Source organism: Phycodurus eques, chromosome 4, assembly GCF_024500275.1.
Source record: "Phycodurus eques isolate BA_2022a chromosome 4, UOR_Pequ_1.1, whole genome shotgun sequence".
Classification (NCBI taxonomy): domain Eukaryota; kingdom Metazoa; phylum Chordata; class Actinopteri; order Syngnathiformes; family Syngnathidae; genus Phycodurus; species Phycodurus eques.
This window is the reverse complement of record NC_084528.1, coordinates 14704860-14726534: the sequence shown is the minus strand read 5'-3', so window position 1 is coordinate 14726534 and position 21675 is coordinate 14704860. Positions and strand designations below refer to the sequence as shown.

The following is a 21675-nucleotide window of genomic DNA, read 5'->3' as shown; positions in this document are numbered from 1 at the left end:
AACATTTACATTTATTTATAATTTAAACATGACATGACAAGTTTTAATTTTCAGCATTTTTTTGTTTTTGTTTTTACATTTTTAAAATACTGGTTACACAATGTAAGACTGGTTAGCACAGCTGCCTCACAGTTCTGAGGACCCGGGTTCAAATCCGGCCTCACCTGTGTGGAGTTTGCATGTTTTCCCTGTGCCTGCATGGGTTTTCTCTGGGTACTCCGCTTTCCTCCCACAACCCCAAAGCGTGCATGGTAGGTTAATTGAAAACTCTACATTGCCCATAGGTGTGAATGTGAGTGTGAATGGCTGTTTGTCTATATGTGCCCTGCGATTGGCTGCCGACCAGTTCAGTGTGTACCCGTCTCTTGCAGTCAGCTGGGATAGGCTCCAGCCCACCTCTGACCCTCGTGAGTATGATGAGCAGTATGGAAAATGGATGGAGGGATGGAAAGCAGTAATACACATGACAGCAATGAACACTTCCCATAAAAGGCAAACGCAGGTTTAGGCAACAGAAGAAGCTCTCTTTAAGTGTGTCAAATGCTTCAAAGCAGTGAATCATTTTAGGCCAATTGTCTCAAAGTGATTAAAGCCTCAATTTCTACAGCCCTAGCTGAAAGGTACATCCAAGTTTTGGAGCAACATGTGCTGTCATCCAAGCAATGTCTTTTTCCAGGTACGTCCCTGCTTATTCCAGTAACACAATGCCAAGCTACATTCCGCACGAGTGACAACTTGTGTCGTTTCGTAGTAAAAGAATGTGATTAATACACTTGTCTCCCATGGAAAATGTGTGGTGCCTTATGAATTACAAAATACGACAATGGAGACCCCAGACTGTTGAGCAGCTGCTGCAGTTATATATCAAGCAAGGATGGGAAAGAATTCCACCTAAAAAGCTTTAACATTAGTGACCTCAGTTCCCAAAGCCTTATTGAGTGTTGCTAAAAGGAAAGGTGAGCAACACAGTGGCAAACGTCCCCGTCCCAGCTTTTTGGAACGTGTTGCAGGCATCAAATTCAAAATGGGTGAATATTTTTTAAAAAGTACATTTGATCAGTTTGAACCTTAAGTATCTTGTCTTTGTAGTTATTCAAATGAATATAGGTTGAAAATTATTTGCAAATAATTGTATTCTGGTTTTTATTTACGGTTTACACAACGCCGCAACTTCATTGGTGGGGTTTGTAAAATGTTTTGCACATCGAAGTCCAATAGTAGCTTATTGTTTAAAAACAAACAGTTCTTACAGATTTAATGAAAATATTTTGAACATAAAAGTTAAAAACAAATTAACTGTATTTTGGCAGTAATTCTTTCGCTTATCGCTGAGGTGTACCACAGTGTCTTTGAAAATCATTGAGTCAAGGCATTTAAAAAAATAATATTTGGTTCTCAGCTCAGTGGTTTAATTGTTTTTATTTATTACACTTGATGAAAAGGACTAATAACATTATAAGGGTAAAGGGACGTGTTTTCTAAGTAGGCCTATTTTGTTCTCTACATTTTTTGTAATGACACTTGATAAATGAAAAATAAACGACCTGAACAAAATTGAAAAAAAATGGTACTGTCAGTTTCGAAATGAATCAAAAACTGGATGCTTGAGTCCAGTTGTTAAAATTTCCCACAATGCACTAGGAATGCCTCTACGCGTGTGACGTTGTTTGGTAACATCGGGAGGGTATACGGTGCTAAACAGCCCAAATCACATGAACAACTGGGGATAACGAACCCCCCAAAATATCCTACACAGGTAAATGAAATACATTTTAATATCATGACCGAGCTTGTGTGTCGGGGTAAGCACACGTGTCGCGTTGTCACACTGAAACAATTGTCTCGCAAAGACTTTAGAGTTTTGAGGTCAGCTGTCGACATTAAAACGGTTAGTGGTTAGCTCCTGAGCTAAGTTAGCTGCTAGCCTGATAAAACGTTAGTTGACCGAGCTAAAACAAACCCGGGTAACTTTACGTGTCGGTGTTTCGTGTTAAATGCTTGTACGTCTAAAGGTTAAAGCGGTTGAACTTGACAGCGACGATACATATTTCTATTGGAAGTCCCTCTTCCATGTATGTGTAGCCACTCATTAGCATTGCATGTGAGACAGAGATCCTCAAGGTAGCTTTTGTCTGAACCCAAAAAAACAATATTGACAAAATAACCCAAGGGTGTGAATATTTTCAAAACTGTGTGTGTACGCAGTGCGCGTGATAAGCAAGTTTTTGTAACGGCGCAACGTTAGCTCGTCTTGTTGTGTACCCCCCCCCCCTCAAAAAAGAAAAAAAACATATATAGGAGGTTGTGAGGTCGTTTAAAATGTGAGTGGAAATGTTCTTTGAAGTATGCTTTATTACCTGTGCTGTGTCAGTGACGTGAAACATCCACTTTGTGTTTCCTGTCTGCGAAACTTCATAGTGGCGTTTCGTGCGTCATGGTAGGGAAAGTTCTAGATCTCTTTGAACTATTAGCCTGGCAGGCAATAGTGGGAAGTAACAAGGTCTTTTATCGTAGTTAGATTTCCCAGTTATCTATCCAGGTGTATCTCAATAAATTAGAATGCTGTAGGAGAGTTCATTGTGTTTCAGCATTGCAATATCAAAAGTGAAACTTAATAAGTTATACAGATTCATGCAACACAAGAAAATAATATTCACAAGGTCAATTACAATTCCATCTTTTTGACTATTTTGTTAGCTGTAAGCTAAAATAATCAAAATAATAAAATCATGAAATAATTTACTCTGTGTAGTGAATCTATGCGTGTTTTTAAAAATTACACAAATACATGAAGTTCTCTAATTCAAATTTATTAAGATGCACCTGTACATGACTAGAACATTTATTTTTGTCATATCTGGTGTGATGTCCCCTTTTAAATCCTGAATTTGGAGAAGGTAAGTTCTTGCTTGACATGAAATATTGCGTCTTCATGATATCGCGGTATTCCAATTACAGCTCTGAAATGTATTACTTTGTAATGTTCGGCTAAATAACAACAACAAAAATTCCTTTCAACACAATCTATTTTTTTAAAACAACCTATACAATATTTGGTACATTAGTAAACAGAAAAAGAAAATAAACAATGGATTTTTTTCTAATTACTGTGGTGCCTTGAAATACAAATGCCTTGATTTCCAGAAGACGAGTTGTCCCGTGACTGTTTTTTTTGCCTTGAGATATGAGCAAAGCACTTCACAACATCCAGAGACGAACAATTCACATTGGTTTCCTTGCAGTGGAAGGACGGTAACATTTGGTGGTGCTAATGCACCATTTAGCTGGTTTGCCAGCCGCCTATCAATATATGTGGAACTTCACGTGACCAAACTCTGAAAACTGGTTGATGACATGATGTTTTGAAGCCTAACTTGCTAAAATTTATTTTTCTTTATGGCTTGTGTCTTCAGACATAAATTAAAGCTGTGGCCCAGTTGGTAGAGCGGGTCGTCCACTGATTGAAGGGTCGGTGGTTTGAATCCTGGCTCTGACTATCCGCAGTCAAAGTGTCTCTGGGCAAGACACTGAACCCTAAATTGCCTGCAGGTCGGCGTTGTAAATGAGAAACTGTAATCAGTTACCTTTCCTCAACTCTTAACTTTATTGATAAAACACTTTAAATACAACCAGAACTGAAATCAAAGTGCTGTACGCTGTATATAATTTATTTATACAAATACGATATGATATATGTGAACACAAACAAAGCCTAAACATTGGATATTGCCATCTTTGGGGGCTCTTTGATGACATGTACTGTTCAACAAAAGGCACGGTAGATGTTTGAAGTTCATACGGGTGCTTTGTCCTGGACTTCTGTTATAAGGTTCTGCCACTTACCGTGAAGGAAGGAAGTGCTTTCACCTGTTTTGCCAAATGCTGAAGTTGGTTGTGCAAATATCGTAGAGACCCCACAGAAGAACAAGGAAGGACAATACATTAGGTAGTCGTTTTTTGTGCTCTGATTTTCTGTGTTTGCAGGTTATGTGGAGAGCAAATGTTGTTATTACTGTGTGATTTTATACTCTATAATACTGTTTTGTGCCACTTGTGAAAAAGACATTAAAAAAATTGGGGGTTATTTTGTGGGGAGGCTGCTATGGATTAATTGCATTTCCGTTCATTTCAATGGAGAAAGTTGTTTTTGCATGAGTGTTGTGAGAAGAGCCTGGTCATGGAATTAATTAAAGTTCTATCTAAGCTGTGGTTCTCAACTGTTATAACCCTGCGACCTACATTTTCCTTTTGTTGCAAAGTCTCCTCCCACGTTTATAGAACTTAAGAACCAGGCTTTAGACGATCAGGATTTTCAGCGAGTTTAAAAAAAAAAAAAAACGATAACCGATCACCAATCCGATCACAAGATGGAGCAATCTGCCTATTTAAATGACTTGTTCATTTACTGCATATACTTGTACTGTATCCTGAGTATCTTCAAAAACTATTCTCTTGTCAGGTCATATATTCTAATCAGTCAGGTCAAACCAACTTTACAACATGACAGAAATAATGGGTGCTAACTTACTGTAATTAAATTTCTTTATTGAAATTACATCACACACACCAAAACTTTAGAGCATGATTCGACAGAACGCCAGCATGTTTACGTACAACCGTTAGTGCTAGCACTAGCTTGCTAGGCTACATAACGTTTTGTTGCCTGCTTGCAAGCGGTATTGTAAAAGTATGAGAACATACCTCAAGCGATCCTTGAATGAATATCTTCTCCCGAGCACGGGTGACCACCACCGCCACACGTTTTTCCCCATTTTGTCCTTTTTTGACCAACACAATACATGCGCGATCCATTGTTGTTGTACTACGTCAAAGGACAGGCGGCACGGTGTATGACTGGTTAGCTCAGCTGCCTCACAGTTCTGAGGACCGGGGTCCAAATACCGGCCCTGTCTGTGTAGAGTTTGCATGTTCTCCCCGTGCCTGCTAGCTGGGACGCCTGCGACCCTAGTGAGGATAAGCAGTACAGAAAATGGATGCCTGGAGTCAGCTGGTAGTGTTGATGTTCAGCTCGCCAACTGCGTGTGTCTTTAACATTACTTTTTTATTTTCTCGTTTTTTGGGAGCTTAGGGTGTAACTATTGTTAGCTTGCTAACTGCACGCTGGAGTGGTAAGTGGGCCTTGTTATGGAAGGTATGCACAGCTAACTCGCAGAATAGCCAAACAAAAGCATCTCACTTTGTACTTATATAGTGGGGGAGGGAACTTACGCTCGAACACGAGGCTGTGTTTTAGCCCCACCCAAAATATCAGGAACATTCATACGGTGAAAAAGATGCTTCAGCTATATCGCAACAATTCAGCACTATATTGTTATGTCTTTGCATATGTTTTCAGCATTCAAACATTTAGTGTATTTAGAAACAAAAGACGGCTTTCTGTTTAGAGCCCCTTTAAACAATGTCTTTAAACAATGGATTATTAAAATAGTTGTTGATCAATTTGATTATCAATTAGTTGTCGATTCATCGATTAATTGTTGCATCTCTAGTTAAAATACAGGAGCTCATTGAAATCAATTGTGTGTTTCCTCAGATTGAACCATTGACAGGGTGAATAGTGCAAGTCCTCCTTGGCCAAAAGGAAGGAGCGGCACCAGGGACCATGTCTGAAAATGGCCCTCACACAGAGGCGCCGCTGTACTTCGAGGTAGAGGTGGACCCCTTGGAAGGGGGCGATGAGGACGACGAAGACAAGCTCCACTTCGACAAGGGTGAACATCTGATGGCGGAGTCCTCGTCGTCCGGCAGCCGCGTGTACGACCGCACCACAGTGCTCATTGAACGGGACCCCATCCGGCTGGACGAGGAAGGTGAGGAGGAGGGCCACTGCGGTGGTGACGAAGATGGCGTCACATTCCTAACCGAAGGGGAAGGCGACGAGGAGGATGGCTCGCTGGCCTTCATGGCTGACCCCGACGCCATGTCACAGGGCTACGTGCACCACACCATCTCCCCTGACCAGATCCAGTTCACCATCAATCCGGGCTCCACCCCTATGCCACGCAACATAGAGGGTGCTACCCTCACCCTGCACTCGGAGTGTCCGGAGACCAAGCAAACGGAGGTAAGCACACACAGACACACACATCCTTAAAACAAAATAGAATTTACAACGGTATGCCCATGGTTACAAGTTTAGGAGAAAAGCCAGCACAAATCCTCTTAATTCCTACTATGCTAGTTTTTTGTTTGCAGATATTGACAGGACTGACCTATTGGGAGCTGCATACACCTCTCACTGCATAAACACGTTGCCACATAGCTGTAGATGAGTCCAATCATAATCAGCTGGCAAGTCTTACTATAGCTAATCAGTGGAATTTTGCTTACCTGGAGTGTAAGCGGAGAAAAAACTTGACGTGGAGAAAAAACTTGACGTGCTAAAAAAAAAACTGTCTGCAATTTTGGAATCAGCATGCCAATTTTAGTTTTGATCAGCATAAAAATCTAACTCAACATAATTTTTTTTTCAAATTGTTCCCCACTGTAATTAACTTTAATCGTAATGTCTAATGTGCCTGTGGATGAAAAATCTAAGCTTGTGACCAAAATGCGAGCGATACATACCTCGCAAATGAATGGAGTCAACAAGACTTTTAAAATACCCCACTGTCGCTTTTATTCTCGTACATGTCCTCTCTTTAGCAACCCGCTTCTATCCAATCGCTCAATGTCCGGGGGTGCGTCGGCAACTCCTATTTTTATGCGATGGTCCAGTCCACTTAGGTTCGACTGCATCGCGCAGTGTGTGGCAGGCCTAAGTGGCAAACAATCTTTAAAAGCCAGAAAAAACTGTTGCATGAAACCAGGTTTAGATACACAGTATAAAATGACACACAAGCTTTTTTTTCTCCCTGTTTGGCGCTACATCCGTAAGTGCAACTTGAAACTCTACTATGCAAAGCAAAAGCCATTTATCAACAACACCCAGAAACGCCAGCGGCTTCTCTGAGCATGAGCTCATCTAAGATGGACTGATGCAAAGTGGAAAAGTTTTCTGTGGTCCAACGAGTCCACATTTCAAATTGTTTTTGGAAATTGTGGATGTCGTGTCCTCCGGGCCAAAGAGGAAAAGAACCATCCGGACTGTTATGGACGCTAAGTTCAAAAGCCAGCATCTGTGATGGTATGGGGCTGTGTTAGTGCCAATGGCATGGGTATCTTACACATCTGTGAAGGCACCATTAATGCTGAAAGGTACATACAGGTTTTGGAGAAACATATGGTGCCTTCCAAGCAACGTCTTTTTCACGGATGCCTCTGCTTATTTCCGCAAGACAATGCTTACCACATTCTGCACGTGTTACAACAGCGTGGCTTTGTAGTAAAAGAGTACAGGCATTAGACTGGCCTGCCTGCAGTCCATACCTGTCTCCCGTTGGAAAATGTGTGGCGCATTATGAAGCGTAAAATACAACAACGGAGACACCCCGGACTGTTGAACAGCTGAAGCTGTACATCAAGCAAGAATGGGAAAGAATTCCACCTACAAAGCTTCAACAATTAGTGTCCTCAGTTCCCAAACGTTTATGGAATGTTGTTAAAAGAAAAGGTGATGTAACACAGTGGTAAACATGACCTTTTCCCAGCTTTTTTGGAATCTTTTGCAGCCATACAATTCTAAGTTCATGATTATTTCCTAAAAACAACTAAGTTTATCAGTTTGAACATTAAATATCTTGTCTTTGTAGTGTATTCAATTAAATATAGGTTGAACATGATTTGCAAATCATTGTATTCTGTTTTTATTTGTTTAACACAACATCCCAACTTCATTGGAATTGGGGTTGTATATACAGTAAATGAGTAAAGTCATTTGAATAGTCACATTGCTCCATCTTGTGATCGGATCTTTTTTTTTTAAACTCGCTGATGAGTAATCGGCCCCAAAAATCCTGATTGTGTAAAGCCTATTATTTTTATTATAAAATATGATGGTAGGCTACACAAACCTTGCAGCACCTATTTTTTTTAAAATACATTTTTAAATAGTTTTATTTTTGTTTTTTGGGTCACTTTAGGAAAAGTCATCACATTTGAGGGTGCAAGAATATTTGGGGTATTGTTATTGCTGTCAAATGTCAAAATTTGCCAAGTTTTATTCAAGCGCCCCTTGCTGAAGTTGCAGTGTCTTTTTGACCAAGTGTTGCAAAAAGCCCCACAAAACTTAAGGGATTGGATTGATGGAGTGTTACTGCAAATGTCATAGAGTTGTGAGTCTCACCATTGCAGAAAAGTCCTCATAATGTTTGCTCATTAGATTCTTGTCAGTTTAGATCTACATTCCTGAGAAGTTCAATATCTGTTGACCTTAAGATGAGTGTATAAGTGAAGAGTCAGACTGGCTTTAAAACAGACATAAATGTGATGCAGGTCAGACATAAATGTGATGCAGGTGGGAGTAGTTATCCTTGCTGTCCTCGCTTGCCTCATGTGCTGAGTCTGTCTGATTCACTGAATCAGACAGACAGTCACCCCAATAAATGTGAATCAAATTCCTACCCCGTTCATGCACATTCTCACTTAAGACGACTTTATTCAAATCCACCATTCTGAAGACACTCCATTTTATGTGTATCTCAGGTGAAACGCTACCAGTGCATGTTTGAAGGCTGCACCCGGACGTACAGCACGGCGGGGAACCTGCGCACACACCAGAAGACCCATCGCGGCGAGTACACTTTCGTGTGCAACCAGCAAGGCTGCGGCAAGGCCTTCCTCACTTCATACAGCCTCAAGATCCACGTCCGTGTGCATACCAAGGAGAAGCCATTCGAGTGCGACGTGCAAGGCTGTGAGAAGGCCTTCAACACCCTGTACAGGTTAGCTCATTTGACATTGTCGCAATGATTGATCGCCGCTGGTTATGTCATTTACAAGCTCGGTGCTCACTTCGTCTGTGTGTTATGGTGGATCTCATGTCTCTTAATTGCAACATTCCTACCAGCGTTGAAACAATTAATCGAATAATTTGAAGCTGAAATTCAAAGTAAAATCTTTGCTGTGAAGCTTCTCCGAAATCATTTTCCCGCACAAACTGATGTTACTGCACACGCACACACTACTCCGTGTAGGAATACGTTGATAAAACAGCCAACTACACTCTCATTTGCTGACGCACACATCACTCAACAGGCCCAGCCTTTTTAGGACACACACATTAAAAGTCACAGAAGAGTCAGAATAGCCGCGAGAACCTTTTCATTGTAGATAATTATTAATATTCTAAATCTTTGGTTGGCGGCACGGTGGAGGACTGGTTAGCACATCTGCTTCACAGTTCTGCGGACCGGGGTTCAAATCCCGCCCCCGCCTGTGTGGGGTTTGCATGTTCTCCCTGTGGCTACGTGGGTTTTCTCCGGTTACTCCGGTTTCCTCCCACATCCTACAAACGTGGTAGGTTGATTGAATGCTCTAAATTGCCCGTAGGTGTGAATGCGAGTTATATGAGCCCTGCGACTGGCTGGCGACCAGTTCTGGGTGTATCCCGCCTCTCGCCCGAAGATGGGTGGGATAGGCTCCAGCACGCCCGCGACCCTAGTGAGGAGAAGCGGTATGGAAAATGGATGGATAAATCTTTGGTAAATATTAGTAGGCTAACTTTAATTGTCAGATAAATGCAACAGATTTCAAAAGCAGGACAAAGTGGTCCAAATTACATAAGAGGGGGCGAGCGGGAGGCTGTGAATATTTCTGCCTTGGGCACCCAAATGACTAGCTCGCTACATACGGCCTTGCTTCGAGCCAGTGCTGCCGCCGCTCAGCATGCAGCAAAAAAGCAATTCCAACTTGGTTGAGTTTTCAAACACTGCTTTGTTGAAGTTGGTTTACCATTGCACATACATCAACACAACCGGACCGTATAAAATAACTTTAACACTTCACAAAAGGGAACGCCTATATCAGATTATCTTCCCAAACTCTTTTTCAAAGAATCATTCGTGCTTTGAAAAAGCACGAATGATTCAGTAAATAAAACAATGAGCTGACAAAACCCGTGTATATCGGCGAAAATTAATCTGCACTGTACTTACCTCATGCATTTTCCTTCTGCAACAAAGTATTACAGCGATCGAGTTTAACAAAACAAGCCTACTCAAATAACCTCACTATTTTCACTTGTTATTGTCTTAAAAAAAAAAAAAAAAGTGTCTTTTAATATAGGCAACAAATAAACAGCAAAACACGTATTAGTTTAATAAAGCAATGTATTTGGCCTCCATTGCTGATGTCAGCAGGCTCACGCAGATTTGGTCCTAAATGTGGGTGGGCCAAAATCTGTCTGAAAATCAAATATGTTGTCACAAAACAAGCTTAAAAATTACTGCTGATTACTGCTGATACTGCGGATTTTTTTTTCTTCTGCAAACATCGTTTGTTAAAGTGACCTCCGATTGCAATGACGTGTGGTATATATGATCTCTTTCGACTTGAGTAACATAGCAATAAGATACACCTTTCGATAATCGTTTCCAGATTTATATATTTTTACAAATCGTAATTTCAACATAGGCCGCCATTGTTTTTTTGTCGCAGTGCATTCTGGTTAGTGACGTCAAATGAGGATGTGCCCGACGCCCGGAGTTCTTAGCAGTAGCCATAGTTGAGGCCCCTGGCGGCGATGAACGCTGTTCAGCCATTTCAGTTCGAGCCAGTGTGTGATCTGGGAAATGAGGAGAGTGAGGAAGACCCAAGAAATGAGGATGAAGATGGCAGGTGTGAAGAAATTCGAGTTGGTCATTTTCAGTGGTGTATTTGTAGCTACTACTTGCTACAAATTTTTAATTACATTTTTAAATTTAACTAGTTTAGCTTTCATTTTTGTAAATTCTTATCATAGTGCAAATAGTAAAAAAAATCTGAGTCTGTTTTATCTGGGCAGTATTTAATTACTGAAGTTACTTAATTACACTGGGTCATGGTTACACTGCAACATAAGTCTGTAATTAAGGTGTAATGTTCTCAATTGCATTTAGCAGCAAGCTTCAAACATTTGTCCCTACTCGCGCGGAGGATCGAGGACCAAGGAGGTTGTAAATAAAGAAATGAGATTTAGCCTGTGTCCTTGAAAACGCAAGCCTGTTTAAAGGGGACATATCAATGGAAAAGTTGGTAAAGATTGACGACGTCCCCCTTAATCTAAACCCCCAAATTGGGCACGGAAAAATTCAGAACCCCATTTAGGGAAAAAAGAAAACTTGAGAAGGGGACCAAAGATGGGATCCCCATTCCAGGATGACCATGCTGCAGTGGATGTCGCGTTGGCAATATTTATCACATAGTATGGTGCTGTATAATGTTTATTAAATTGTGTGCAGGCAAAATTGTGTGCAGGCAGCGTAGGTTCAGATACTACTCCGTGACGGTGTGAATATGTGTGTGTGAATGGTCATTGTCTCTATATTTTCCCTGAGATTGACATTCCACCTTTGCTGTGTTCTGTGTAAAAAGCAAAGACGGGTTATTGCCAGATGTTGTGGCACAGCTTTTTTCACAGCATCTCCGTGTAAAAGAGAACTTAATTCAATTTTCTTCGTAGGCTAAAAGCACACCAGAGACTCCACACCGGTAAAACATTCAACTGTGAATCCGAAGGATGCACAAAGTACTTTACCACTCTCAGTGACCTGAGGAAGCACATTCGCACGCACACTGGAGAGAAGCCGTTCCGGTGAGAATTCCCATTATAAACCAATTGAGAAAAAGGAAACATGATATTAACTCATGTAGTCATCATCTCCTCCCTCAGATTTCTGTCAAAATTAATCATCATGAAGAGAGATTTTATATTTATTAATACATTTACTAAAGGCCTCTTTATACTGCCGTGGTCGCGTGGCCGACAACGCCAGCATTGCATCATGTGACTGACGCATTGGCCCGCGCGGCCCCTCTGCGTAGTTTGACGCGCACACGGCAAAAATTGTTGCTGTGCGGAGAACGCCGCCAAGATCATCTCTCGTGATTGGTCCGTTTTTGTCACATGCTGTGATGACGTACTCAGCGTGCCCCATGGTTCTACATACCATCTACGCCACCGCCTTCTCGATCGATTTTGCAGCATAATTAAACGTATCATCTGGTCATCTAGGTCCATTTGTTCTAGCAGACACTGTTCCACAGTTGCCATTGTTGTTGCTTGGTTCCTTGTTACTGAAAGGAAAGTAAAAACGGCTACCGGAATTGGCCAAAAAAATGCAGAGGAAACTCCACCCTCTGGTGTCCTACCCAATGCCAGCTGTAGTGACACCCCCGACTTGGAGGTGAACTGCAGTACATTTCTAAAACTGTGCGCGTGGATTGCGCTCGAGTATAAACGCAAACTACGCACTGGACAGCCGGAGTGACGTCAGCGCGGTCGCCGTCTGCGCGAGTATAAAGAAGCCTTAAGAAGTTTACTTTGGGAAGGCAATACAGCTGACAGGAGGCCTTTTTATGACTGACTTAATTTTGTTCCATGTCTCACAAGGTGTGACCACGACGGCTGCGGCAAAGCTTTTGCAGCAAGTCATCACCTAAAAACCCATGTACGGACCCACACAGGTACATTGTGTGTTCATTGCAGTGGTTTACCTAAGCAGACTTATTTGGTAACTCAGTGTTTCCCAATCTTATTGGAGCTAAGGCACATATTTGATATTGGTAATATCTCATGGCACACCACCAAACAAAAATGTCCCAAAAAATAATGATAATCTCATCCTCTGTTTACTCACAAATAGGCTTCCAATGGGATCGAAAATGTCGGGTAAATTTCTACAAAGTTTCCAGTAAATTGCAATGAGGAATATAAGATGGGAAATTTGGAAATATTTCAAATTGGACACTTTCCATGGGAATTAACTGGGAATTGAGGGAAATTTCATGGTGTTACGGTATCATATTCATGAAGAAATGTAAAAATTTTATGATGTCATCAGCAGACATGCAAAATAGACAACTCTCCTTGCTCTCAATTCCCTGTTCAGAGCTATCCTTCAATTTTGTAAATTCCTGGTTTATTGCCATTACATAGCTGCCAAATGTTACAGAAAGTCCGTATTTTGGTACGGAAATCACTGAACCTTGACTCATTACGACCGATTGATTGACTGATTGTTCCAGATATTGGGAAAACAAAATCCGACATTATCGGCGCATCCACATTGAACAGCTGCTTGGTGCATGCTATTTTATTACACCCAAACCCCACATCCCACTGCTGCCAGGCCGCAGAGGGTAAAATACTCTTTGCGTCCGGTGTCAACGCTTTGTAAGTCGCTGATCATCGACTTCATGGTTGCGAATAAGCTACACTACTTCTCATGCTACTTACAAGTGCCACGAAGGGAGGACGAGGGGTGGATACACGAAGACTCTGTCAAAGCCATGCTAATTGCGAAGCTATTGTTACATGCAGTCGCAAAACATCGAAAATAAGTGATTTGGTGGTACTTGTCACATAGGTCTGACTTGAACTGCGTTTTTGTGGATAGTAACCAACTTTAAACAACAAAATAACAGGCCAATTGATACATAAAATAATACCCGTCCACACAGGATGCCGCATCTTAACCGGAAAGTAAAGTAATGAAAAAAACCCTGTAATTGTTTCTTGTTTCTTTTTTTTTTATCTGAGCAATACAACAGGCACTGTGCAGCTACCTGATTTTAGGACCCTAGCTACTGGCCGCATGCTATAAAAAAATTTGGTGTTGGCTCAAAGTTTAAAAATAAAGATGTATCTTTTCCCATGGATATTTTGAAGGTGTTTCAATTCAGCTAGTGTTGAGTATATGCCACAAGACTTTTCTAGCTAAGTAGAGAGAAATATACAAATGTCAGTGTAAATTGCTCCTTTATTTTAAGTTGAGCAAACACCTCTTGCTTTACAGTGTGGGGAGTGAGACGCGGTGCGGTGATGGTGTGCACAATTTCTACTGAGAGTCGGAATTTACAAAACTCGCGAAACGTAAGGCCAGAGTTGTGTGCTCCCAGCGCTTCTCAGCCTTACAAACGTACAACAAAACATGTAACTTTACAGGTAGTGTTTTACATGAGAAGCAGATAGCTCGTCGTGGCGAGCGGGCCGAACGTTCGCCATTCATAATAACGCGACTGCTCTCTATCTACAGAAAGGAGAGCGTGCACGTGGAGGAGATTGACTAAAGCAGTGAAAAATCACCATGTCTATATATAGTGAGACTGTGTTCAGGAAACATTAAAGCATGCACTCGCAAAAGTGTGACCACATGAGATATTTACTCGCACACACTGAATAAAGGATTGCATATGCGACCATCATGGTCGCAGTCTCGAGCCCTGACTTAGGCTTTAATACGCAATACGCTACTATATTTTAATGTTGGTCAATATGGTGGTACTTGGTTTAAAAGTATGAAAACTACTGATCTCATGGAGGAGCCTTTACCTGTTCTGCTTGTCACGATATGTAGCTGGCATAGATAAATTAACATAATTTATAGGATACAATATTTTTGAGACCATTATTGTGTGTGTAACAATTTCCCGTGGCTCATCTGATGATCTCTCACGGCAAAGGGTTGGGAATCACTGTGATGTGTATTATATTTATGCCCATGGCTTTATTTTAAAACCTACATAGAGAATAATCGAACAGAATGTTCTGTTCATGTGAAGCCACAGCATCGTTGGATTGAAATAAGCGTTTATCCTGTCCTTCAAGTCTGATTCTCTGTTTAAATCCTTTTACAGGTGAAAAGCCTTTCAACTGTCCAAGTGACGGCTGCGAGAAGACGTTCAGTAGCCAGTACAGTTTGAAGAGTCATATTCGGGGTCACGATAAGGGACAGCCATTCAGCGTCACCCTCACTCACCCCCTGTCCGAAGTGAGTCACGACATCACGGCTTCTCGGTCTGCGGGACACCCTGTGTTGTAATGCTGGCGTAGTGACTTCTTCTATTCAGGCTCAGGCGCTTTGTCTAACAGTTACATCTGGTTTCTGTGAGAAGTTAGACAAATTAGGTTCAATTCATCTTTTTTTTTTTTTTTTTTTTTTTAACAGGATGCAAATCATTCACTGTGCCTCAGTGACTTAAGTCTGATCTCGACTGACTCTGAGCTTCGAGAGCAACTACACAATGTAAGTCGAGCTCAACTGTATGGATTTAGAGTAACCTCAAACCATTGTTTGTCGGGACAGTCAATATCAATGAACATTACAACTTTGTGTTCGTGATGACTCAACATATACAGTACACTACACTACAGTACACTATATTGGACATTTGTTTCAGTAGAAGGAAATCACGTTCTTCTTTTTTGTATCTTTTTTTAAAAATATATTTTATATCTAACTCTGCAAAGAAATAAGAGACCATAGCAGAATTATCCCTTGACAACAAATCTTCATCAGAATCATCTTTATTTGCCAAGTATGTCAAAAACACACAAAGAATTGGTCTCCAGTAGCTGGAGCCGCTCTAGTACGACGACAGAGAATACTTTTGAGACATAAAAACACAGTCACCGAGCAATAAAAGATTACCAGTAATGTGGTGGAGGATTTATTATCAAACAACAGTGTTTACTCTTCTTAAATCATAATGACAACAAGACATTACACAAATGACCCTGATAAAAAGTTTACATACTCTTGAGATTTTGGACTGATAACATTCACACAAAGTGAATTAAGCAGTGATCAGATGAGCCCAGAGGAGCACGGAGGATAGCGCGGCATCCGTCATTTAGCATACTATAGCAGTGGTCTAGAATGTTGTTTTCCCTGGTAGGACAGTTGATATTTATTATTTAGGGATTCCTGGTTGGGTTTAGCTTTAACCCCAACAATAATAAGGGGTGAATCTGGGTGCTTTTTTTTTCAATTTTATTTACTTGTTCAGCGAGCGTTAGACACCCACGAAAGATGACGAGAGAGAGATGAACTCATGCGGCGAGTAGAATGACTTACAGTTCAAAAACAGTGACTCCAGTCCAGGCTGCAGTGTGTGCTGAGCTCTGTGACATTGGTACACCATATCTCACCACCTATTGTTTTTCCCAATAACTCCGTGATGCGGTCTGCCCGGTGTAGTTGGAAGCCTGGAAACATTACGGCGCCTTCAGCGACGCGTTCACAAAGGCATGTCTCCGTGAAGCACAGGGCAGCGGAAGGTCCGAAGTCTTTATTGGTCTTTGTGAGAAGATGAAGCTCATCCATTTTGTTGGGTAGGGAGCGTAGATTCGTAAGGTGAATTGACAGCAGCGGCATTCAGTATCCTCTCTTATGGAACTTGACCTGCACTCCAGCTCGCTTCCCCCTGCGTCGTCTTCACCTCCATGCGCCGTACACCGCGGCCGCCGCTCCAGAAAGTACCCCAGAGAAAAAACTGAACGGATTTGTGAAAGTTGGTGAAAGAAAGTCAAGGGTAGACTCCCTAATGTTTAACAATTCTTCCCATATGTAAGTGAGTCGTGTAAGGTCTCTGGAGACGAATAAAAAACACAAAAACATAGACAATACTAGAGAGCACGTAACTGATCATTGAGATGCATAGCAATTTAAGTCATTCATTTTATGAAAAATATGAAAAAATAATGTGTGTGTGTGTGTGTGTGTGTGTGTGTGTGTGTGTGTGTGTGTGCGCGCGCGTACATGACTATGGACATGTAGGTGTATGCCTGGAACATTTGTTCTGTTTGACCGTTTTGATTGTTTTATTTATTTTAAAAAAAAAATTTATATGTACCTCCATTTCACATACATGAAAAGTGCTATGTACTGTAAATGTTATGATTGGTTGATATGGAACACAAGATGAGATTGGCCGGTTTGTGGAAGGGAAACGTGCAGGACTCCCACTAATTACAGCAACTAATTAGCCTAATGTTAAATTATATTTTTAATAATTTGAAAAATTTATGCCTGTCCGTGTCACTGATGGTGAAGTGGTACATTCACCTGCGTTTCGTTCCCCCTCAGTGACGGTGTGAATGTGAGTGTGAATGGTTGCTCGTGTCTATACAGTACATATGTGAGTCTTCTTTCGCCGAAATTCACCGCTTTGAACTCAAAATAGGCCATTTATATTTCATAGGCCCGAAGTCAGCTGGGATAGGCTACAGCACCCCGCGACCCTGAACAGGATAAGCGGTGTTGCGAATGGATGGATACCTGTCCCTCGAAATATGTCTATATGTCACATTTCTGTGGGGCCAATTATGTATTACTCGTGCACTCACTGTAGTTGTCTCGCCATGCTGCACTATTTGCATATACTGGCCACTCATGCCAGAGTAGCATCTGCCTCATTTGCACACTGATTGAGGAGTATCTGTAACATTTGCACAACCAACATTGTCCCAGATGATCGCACTACTCGTCACTTTAAACCGCATACACTCCTTGAAGTCTCACCGCCCTTTCACAATGGTCATTGCACCGGACTATTGCAATATTAGTCATTCGAACTGCTCTAAGTGCTAGAGGACTCTGCATCTTTTTGCACAATTGTTTTTTGTCAATGTCTTTATGTCTCCAAAGTGTTCTGTAAATTGACTGTCTGTTGTACTAGAGCGGCTCCAACTACCGGAGACAAATTCCTTGTGTGTTTTGGACATACTTGGCAAATAAAGATTATTCTGATTCTGATTCTGATTCATTAAACCAGTCTGTGATTCAAAAAAAGGTTGGGGACCGCTATACTGCGCTGAAAAAATATCAATGATTAAATGACTTTGACTGAACTGTCATCACGTTATAGTTGACTACAAAAACATCTTCACCCTGTCAACCCACCCCAATTTTTTATTTTTTGTATTTATTTATTTATATTTATTTATTTATTTATTTTTAAATCTGGGCTTGGGAGTGGCAGTGGCTGGGTTTTGGAACACTGACTAGGAATGAAACCTGTGAAGTCTTCAGGTCACGGTAGCAATTGTTGTAGCTTCCAGATGGGGCAGAGAGGCAGTTTGAGGTTACGTTTGCTTTTCTGATGCTGATTTAGTACTGGTGCAAATGGGGTAACCACAGTTTCTTTCGATTTATAATTCACTGCAGGCACAGAATTTGGACCTGAACAATGTGACCCCGGTGAAAATCTTTGAGCTCATGTTCCAGAGTCCTGAAAATAGCGTTAGCCAAGATGAGGCCCAGCCTAGTGGTAAGGATATTTCCAAACCTCTTGTGTGTCGCATTTGTTTTATGTCTGCTGATCCACACTTGACGCCTCCTCAGAGAGTCTTGCTGACCACTTTGGCCTCGAGACTCCCACCCCGCCGACATTGACTGAAGCTTCAGCTCTGATTTCTTACTCTCTCACATCCACCTGCTCGTCCTCCTGCTCCCACACGGCCACTTTCATGGAGGCTCCTCCTTCATCTCAGGCCCTCGCCCCCGCCTCCGCTGCTGCCTCCTCCACTCAACCGCCCGCTTTCGTTCGCATGTCCGACAGGCCCGTTCAGACTTCTGTCCAAGCGTCGAACCATGTCGCCCCACAGCACTATGTGACACTGCCGTCGACATTCCTTCAACGGGACGCCGTGGCCCAGCCTGTTCCTCCGCCTCCACAAATCTCGGCACCTGCTCCGGTGGCTCCAGTGCCAGGCGCTACACCAGCCACATCTATTGTTGCGAGCCCCGCCTCGGATGCTATGACAACTGTAGCTCAACCTGTGCCTTTGGCCAGTAATACCGTATCTGGTTCTTGCCCCGCTACCATCACCATCGCACCAACTCAGAACCTACTGCAGCCCGGCCTCGTTATGTCCGACCAGAACCTTCAGTGGATCCTGAGCAGCGCCGCCAACAGCCAGCAGAATCCCGAACAAGCAGTGAGTTTAAAACATAGAGATAACTCATCCCTTTTATTCTTGTGTATCCATTCATCCATGTCCAATATTAAAATACAGAAAAATGTATCTATCCTTGTCGGGCAATTAGGGAGCAGAAAGCTGCAGTTATTTTCAAAGTTTACAACTTATGGGCAAAATGTACGGGATATATTTACATATAGCACTGGTATTTACTCAATACAAGTACTGACATTTAAACTGTATATTGCACTGAGTATTATACAATATTCCTTCACAGTCACAAGGTGGTCCAAAAGTGGAGAAGGTGTTCTTCACTACAGCCATACCAGTGGGTGGAAATGCTGGTAAGATTGTTTATTTTTTTAAAGCCTTCTGAAGTAGAAAATATAAATCAGGGATAGGCAACTTAAATGATGACTGGTCCCACAATTTTTCGAGGGGATTTGCAGTTTTTTGACAGCAGTAGTAGAATATAGGTAGGTTCTACTAAATTCGGCCATTTCTCAGAAACCACAGAAATGTTTTTTTGTTTTAAACAAAGTATGAAGCATATGGTGACTTTGACAAAAAATATATATATATTTTTTTGCTTTCATGACACCCCTAACATCTGAACAGTTGTTTTATTCCCTAAAACAGCAAAATCATCTCAGAATGGCTTTTGATAGCAAAATAATAATGTATTTACCAATACACAAGCGCTGTGAGTGATGCTTCTCATTGAATTTAAGAGCAGTTGCAGTCTGTTCTATCGCTATGTTTTTGTCAGTAAATTAAACTTGTGCTCTAAATTGTTTTTAGGGAGCTCAGTCCAACAGATTGGTCTGAGCCTGCCCGTCATCATCATCAAGCAGGAGGAGTCATGTCAGTGTCACTGTGCCTGCAAGGACATGACTAAAGACAAGAATGCTGCCTCTGCGGCCTCCACCGCAGCACAACAGCAACCACCAGACACGACTCCTCCTCCTCCGCAACTCCAAGAGCCTTCATGTCATCCCGCTACCGCCTCTTCTTCTCCGTGCTGCCTCCCCGAGTCTTCCTCCAAGGTGGGTGAAGTCAATCCCTCCTCAGCTCAGACGTTCCCCCAGTCGGCGTTGTCGTCCTCGCACGGGCTCGCCAATATGGACGTGTCAGACTTCCTCTCGCTGCAAAGCCCGGAGACTGCCGCCAACATCGAGGCCCTGCTGCTTGTCACTGATGACTTCAGCATGGCCACCGAAGGCAATCCTTAGACAAGTGTTTGTGTGTGAGACACACCTGCCTCTCTCCTTAAATAGCGTGCTTCGAACCTCCTGTACCTTCAGTGCATTCTCCTCTCTGTGGCATTGTGCGACATCCCTGCACAAACGTTTGAATCTCTTTGCAGTAGTTGAGTTCACTGTTAACAGATAGTAATGACAAATAATGCAGGGAAAATGCAGGTGTTTTTTTTTTTTTATTCTTTTTTTTTGGGGGGGTGGATAATACACTTTGAATTTTTATTTAAGTAAATGATGACATCCAGTCTAATTGTGCTGTCCAGACACTGAAATTGCGAGAGTTCCCATTTTCCTGGCTCGGAGCAAGTGTGTTGTACTGCACTCCCAAAAAATCCTGACACATGCTTGTAGCTGGTTTTAATGCACTGATCAAGAGTAGCTCCCAGCACAATCTTCACGGGTGGACACGCTTGTAAACAAGTCCAAAAGATGTGATTTTTTTGCAAATTTAGATTTGAGCCACCTTGTTAAAATAGCTACATCGCATCGCTTCCCTGTAACTTAACGCTAATTTAAAATTGTACATTATAATTTATTTAAACCTTTAATTTCCTATTGGCAATGCTGTCATGATAGATGAAGAGTCTTTTATTAATTTATTCTAAATGTATATTTTAGTTGATTTTTTTTTCTCTCTCTCTGTGTTAATGAATGACTTTCCTCTTTGGGAAGAAGATGCCAAGATAATGTCCTCACTGCAACCACAACTACTACTGTCTATCATTGTAGGGCTGTGACCCTCTCAGTGAGGCATCGGGTCATAACCGATCCCGGTTCCCTCCATTTGTTTGCACCCACCCCACCCCTGTGTTTTGCTGCACTCTTCCTTGTACCTACACACTAACCTTATTAAAATGTGCAGCTCACAATTTGTGTACGCAGTAGCTGCAACTGCATCATTTGAAACCAGAGGGTGGGAAACCTGCAGCCCGCCATGCAATTCCAATAACCATTTTCTAAATTGCTTGTTCTCATTTGGGTTGTGGATAAGCTGGAGCCTCTCCCAGCTGACTTTAGTGTAGAGTTGCGGTACACTCTGGACTCAACACCAGCCAATCGCAGGCAATTTTAATCAGCTCGCTTATACGCAGTCCCAAGACTTTATAGACTGCTCGCAAAACGTTAGTGATCAACACTCTACTTTTGGGTGAAACTTCTGGATTAAACTAAATTGCACTATAATCTTTAGAGGTGAATTTAGGCCCACCAGATACCAAGCGACCCAACTGAACTGGACAATCTCAAACAAATTACAGTTTGCTACTCCCCCTCGCACACATACGAATTTACTGCAACAGAAAAACAGCAACCCCTATTGTTCTTACAGGAAAGGTATTGAACTACAAACAATGATTCACGATTGTGAAGGAAAGTGTTTTGCCCTGTCCGCTCTAGCTATATTATAATACTAAGTAAAGAAATGGGTGAAAATATGTGGATATTTGAGAGGCTATTGGCAATTCATTCATTGACTACACATGTATTTCAGTGAGAGACTCACCACGCTTTGCTTTTTAACCAAGGGGTTATATGAAATTATAAATTTCACTGTTGTTGTAAAACACAGTATATTGTTGCTGTGAGACAGAATCCTCACATTTCCAAAATCACTAT

At 41.8% G+C, this 21675-nt stretch overlaps 1 protein-coding gene across 2 annotated transcripts in view; it reads left to right on the top strand.

Annotated features, from left to right (window-relative positions):
- The first annotated feature begins 619 nt into the window (after positions 1 to 619).
- Positions 620 to 21675, top strand: part of mtf1 (metal-regulatory transcription factor 1) — a 21085-nt gene continuing 29 nt past the window's right edge. The window contains exons 1-11 of one of the 2 annotated variants that reach the window (XM_061674161.1): positions 620 to 676; positions 5555 to 6085; positions 8605 to 8843; positions 11561 to 11692; positions 12491 to 12564; positions 14737 to 14870; positions 15048 to 15125; positions 18048 to 18150; positions 18225 to 18820; positions 19080 to 19146; positions 19604 to 21675. The exon at positions 19604 to 21675 is cut by the window's right edge and continues 29 nt beyond it. In XM_061674161.1, the coding sequence (XP_061530145.1) occupies positions 5624 to 6085; positions 8605 to 8843; positions 11561 to 11692; positions 12491 to 12564; positions 14737 to 14870; positions 15048 to 15125; positions 18048 to 18150; positions 18225 to 18820; positions 19080 to 19146; positions 19604 to 20034 (2316 nt within the window). In that variant the 5' untranslated portion in view covers positions 620 to 676; positions 5555 to 5623 and the 3' untranslated portion in view covers positions 20035 to 21675. Of the gene's footprint in view, positions 677 to 1668; positions 1757 to 5554; positions 6086 to 8604; positions 8844 to 11560; positions 11693 to 12490; positions 12565 to 14736; positions 14871 to 15047; positions 15126 to 18047; positions 18151 to 18224; positions 18821 to 19079; positions 19147 to 19603 lie in introns of those variants that run through there. The other variant, XM_061674160.1, reaches the window with a different exon arrangement.